Source organism: Penaeus monodon, chromosome 16 (assembly GCF_015228065.2).
Source record: "Penaeus monodon isolate SGIC_2016 chromosome 16, NSTDA_Pmon_1, whole genome shotgun sequence".
In the NCBI taxonomy this organism is placed as follows: domain Eukaryota; kingdom Metazoa; phylum Arthropoda; class Malacostraca; order Decapoda; family Penaeidae; genus Penaeus; species Penaeus monodon.
In genome coordinates this window covers 45,068,932-45,071,431 of record NC_051401.1, presented here as the reverse complement: position 1 = coordinate 45,071,431, position 2,500 = coordinate 45,068,932, and the positions used below count along the sequence as shown (strand labels likewise).

The window sequence follows — 2,500 nt, the reverse complement described above, 5'->3', positions numbered from 1 at the left end:
TGGTAAGTCAAGGGTGAGGATGATACATTAATATTACGGGTTTTGCTAGTTTTTGCGGCCCAAGGCTAAACTGTCGGGGATCTCTGGGCAGCGGAAGACCCCAGAGGTACAGAGCATGTGGACACACCCTGAATCCATAAAAACTCCTGCCCCTCAGCTCCCTGGGGTTAATGGGCGTCTCGGGGGAGGTGGGCTTTGCCAGTCCTCCTCTGCCCAGGAAGTTTACCAGTAGCGTCATGAATAAATGGATATGCGGGGGGGGTGTCCCCCCCACCTAGCAAGTGAGACAGGCTGTGGGTTCCATTGGGAGAGCAAATGCTTGGGTGCAGGATGGGTTGGCAGGCGCCAACCCCGTATGAGGTCTGTAAGGGAAAGTCCAAGGGAACCCCAAAGGTGGATGTGGGGCCCCACAGCCTGCTACCTCCCTTCATTTGGGGCAGCGCCAGCGGGGGCGGCAGAGGTGGCGTCCACCCGGAGCAAATGTCCGAGGCTTAACCTTAAACGAGCTATCCAGGTAGGCACTTGGAACATTTGTTCCTTGCAGAAAGATGAGAGGTTATCCCTGCTATTGAGGGAACTGAAGCGGTTGGAAGTTGAGGTGGCAGCCCTCTCAGAGGTAAGAAGACCTGGAAGTGGCACGATCAATATGGGTGGGTACACCTACTGCTGGTCGGGCCATAGCAATGGTCATCATCTCCAGGGAGTAGCCATTGCCATCTCCAGCCGTCTTCAACCGTCGGTAATAGAGGTAACACCAGTTGATGAGTGTATTATGGCATTGGGAATGATTTTTGACATCGTGTCTCTAGGCGATTTCAATGCGGTATCCAGCTGTGATCAAGCTGTCTAAGAGATATCTATCAGTCCCCATGATTCGGGAGCAGATCCCAGCAGCGAGAGCATCCTCCTTCTCCGGGACTTTGCCAGGTCCAGGAGATTGAGGATCTCTGGCTCCTGGTATCAGGGCTCCAACCCGCATCGCTGGACATTGTATAGTGATACGGGTACTGTGGCCAAGGAGGTTCACCACATTCTTGTGGTCCTTCAGAATTGCAGGGTTTACCGGAGTGCCAAGTTCTGTGGCACTGACTAAAGGCTGGTAGTGGCTACTCTGTGGGTCTACTTCAAAACTCCTCGTCCCTCCAGCGGCCACCCTAAGGTGTTTCGCTTGGACAGACTGAGGGAGGAGGAATGAAAACCAGATAGACCTAGTTGTTCTATGGGAGTACTTTAAGCACAAAACACTCGAAGCAGCGCGGGTGTCCATTGGCGAACGCCCTAGGGCAAGGCAGAATTTCATCTCACTGGAGACACTGCAGGCAATTGAAGCATGGCTCGGCTGAATGGCAATCATGATTTGTGCCGTTCCTTGGTGCACTTGGGTCGGACACTTCTGAGAAGGGAACCTTGCTGAGGAGGCTGAAGGCCTTTTCTTGGTAAATGACCTTCTCCCTGCCTATCAAGCCCTGAGAAAACTGAACTGTAAACCCTCCTTACAGGTAACTGCAGTCCGCTTAGTGGATGAACACATCATCCCAGATCCAACAGTTAGTTAGATGGAAGTGGTATCACAATACCTGTGTTGGACTCACCCATCAGCGAGGAACCTTCTATCCTAAATGAGGTTAAGATAGCGATTTCTCAGCTGAAGGGTGGGGAAGCTGCAGGCATATGTGATATCCCTGTTAAACTGCTAAAGGCTTGGGATGAACCTATGGCATGGGGCTTGCATGCAGTCTCGACTACCATCTGGCATATTCGCGCACAGTCTTCTGAAACGGATCCACGATCACCTACTAAGGCACCAGAGACTAGGGTAGCCTTGATTCACTCCTGGCAGGTCCACAATAGACAGTATCCTAGCGCTTTGAGTTGTGGAACGCTGTCGTGAGTTCGGTCATGGGTTGCTTGCAGCCTCTATTGACCTCAAGAAGGCCTTTAACTTGGTGCATTGCAAACCGCTATGAGAGATCATGAGACTCAGGGGAATTCCAACAAGGATTATTGGCCAATTAGTAAGCCTATATACAGGTACTGAAAGTGCTGTAAAGTGTAGAGGGAGCCTGCGAACTTCTTCCCTGTTAATTAACTTTTCAATTCCTGCATGGACTGGATAATGGGCAGAGCTACTATCCAAAGTCAGTGTGGAGCAACGCTGTGCAATATTAAGATCACAGACCTTGACTTTGCCATCGATGTTGCTATCCAATCTGAGTCTCTGGAATCACTGGTGGTGGCTCTTGATGCATTTAGAGGTCTTTTGGACCAATCAAGATTCAGGACTTCATGGGGCCTGTTTGGGGAACCCATTCAGTCGATCCATGCTTGCGGCAAGGACGTTGAAGTTACAGAGAGTTTTGCATACCTTGATAGTGTAGTCCATATCTCTGGGCTGTCAGACCAAGAAGTCAATAGACGGATTGGTCTGGCAACAAGAGCCATGAACTCGATCAACAAGAGCATTTGGAGACGTCGGTACCTATGCAGAAGGACCAAGCTA

At 50.7% G+C, this 2,500-nt stretch overlaps 1 protein-coding gene across 1 annotated transcript in view; it reads left to right on the top strand.

The window, feature by feature from the left end:
• Positions 1-2,500, top strand: part of LOC119582856 (nose resistant to fluoxetine protein 6-like) — a gene marked incomplete at its 5' end in the record, with an annotated part of 6,726 nt that overhangs the window by 1,875 nt on the left and 2,351 nt on the right. Inside the window, 1 exon segment of the mRNA XM_037931334.1 lies at positions 1-2. This exon segment is cut by the window's left edge and continues 141 nt beyond it. Coding sequence (XP_037787262.1) covers positions 1-2 — 2 coding nt within the window.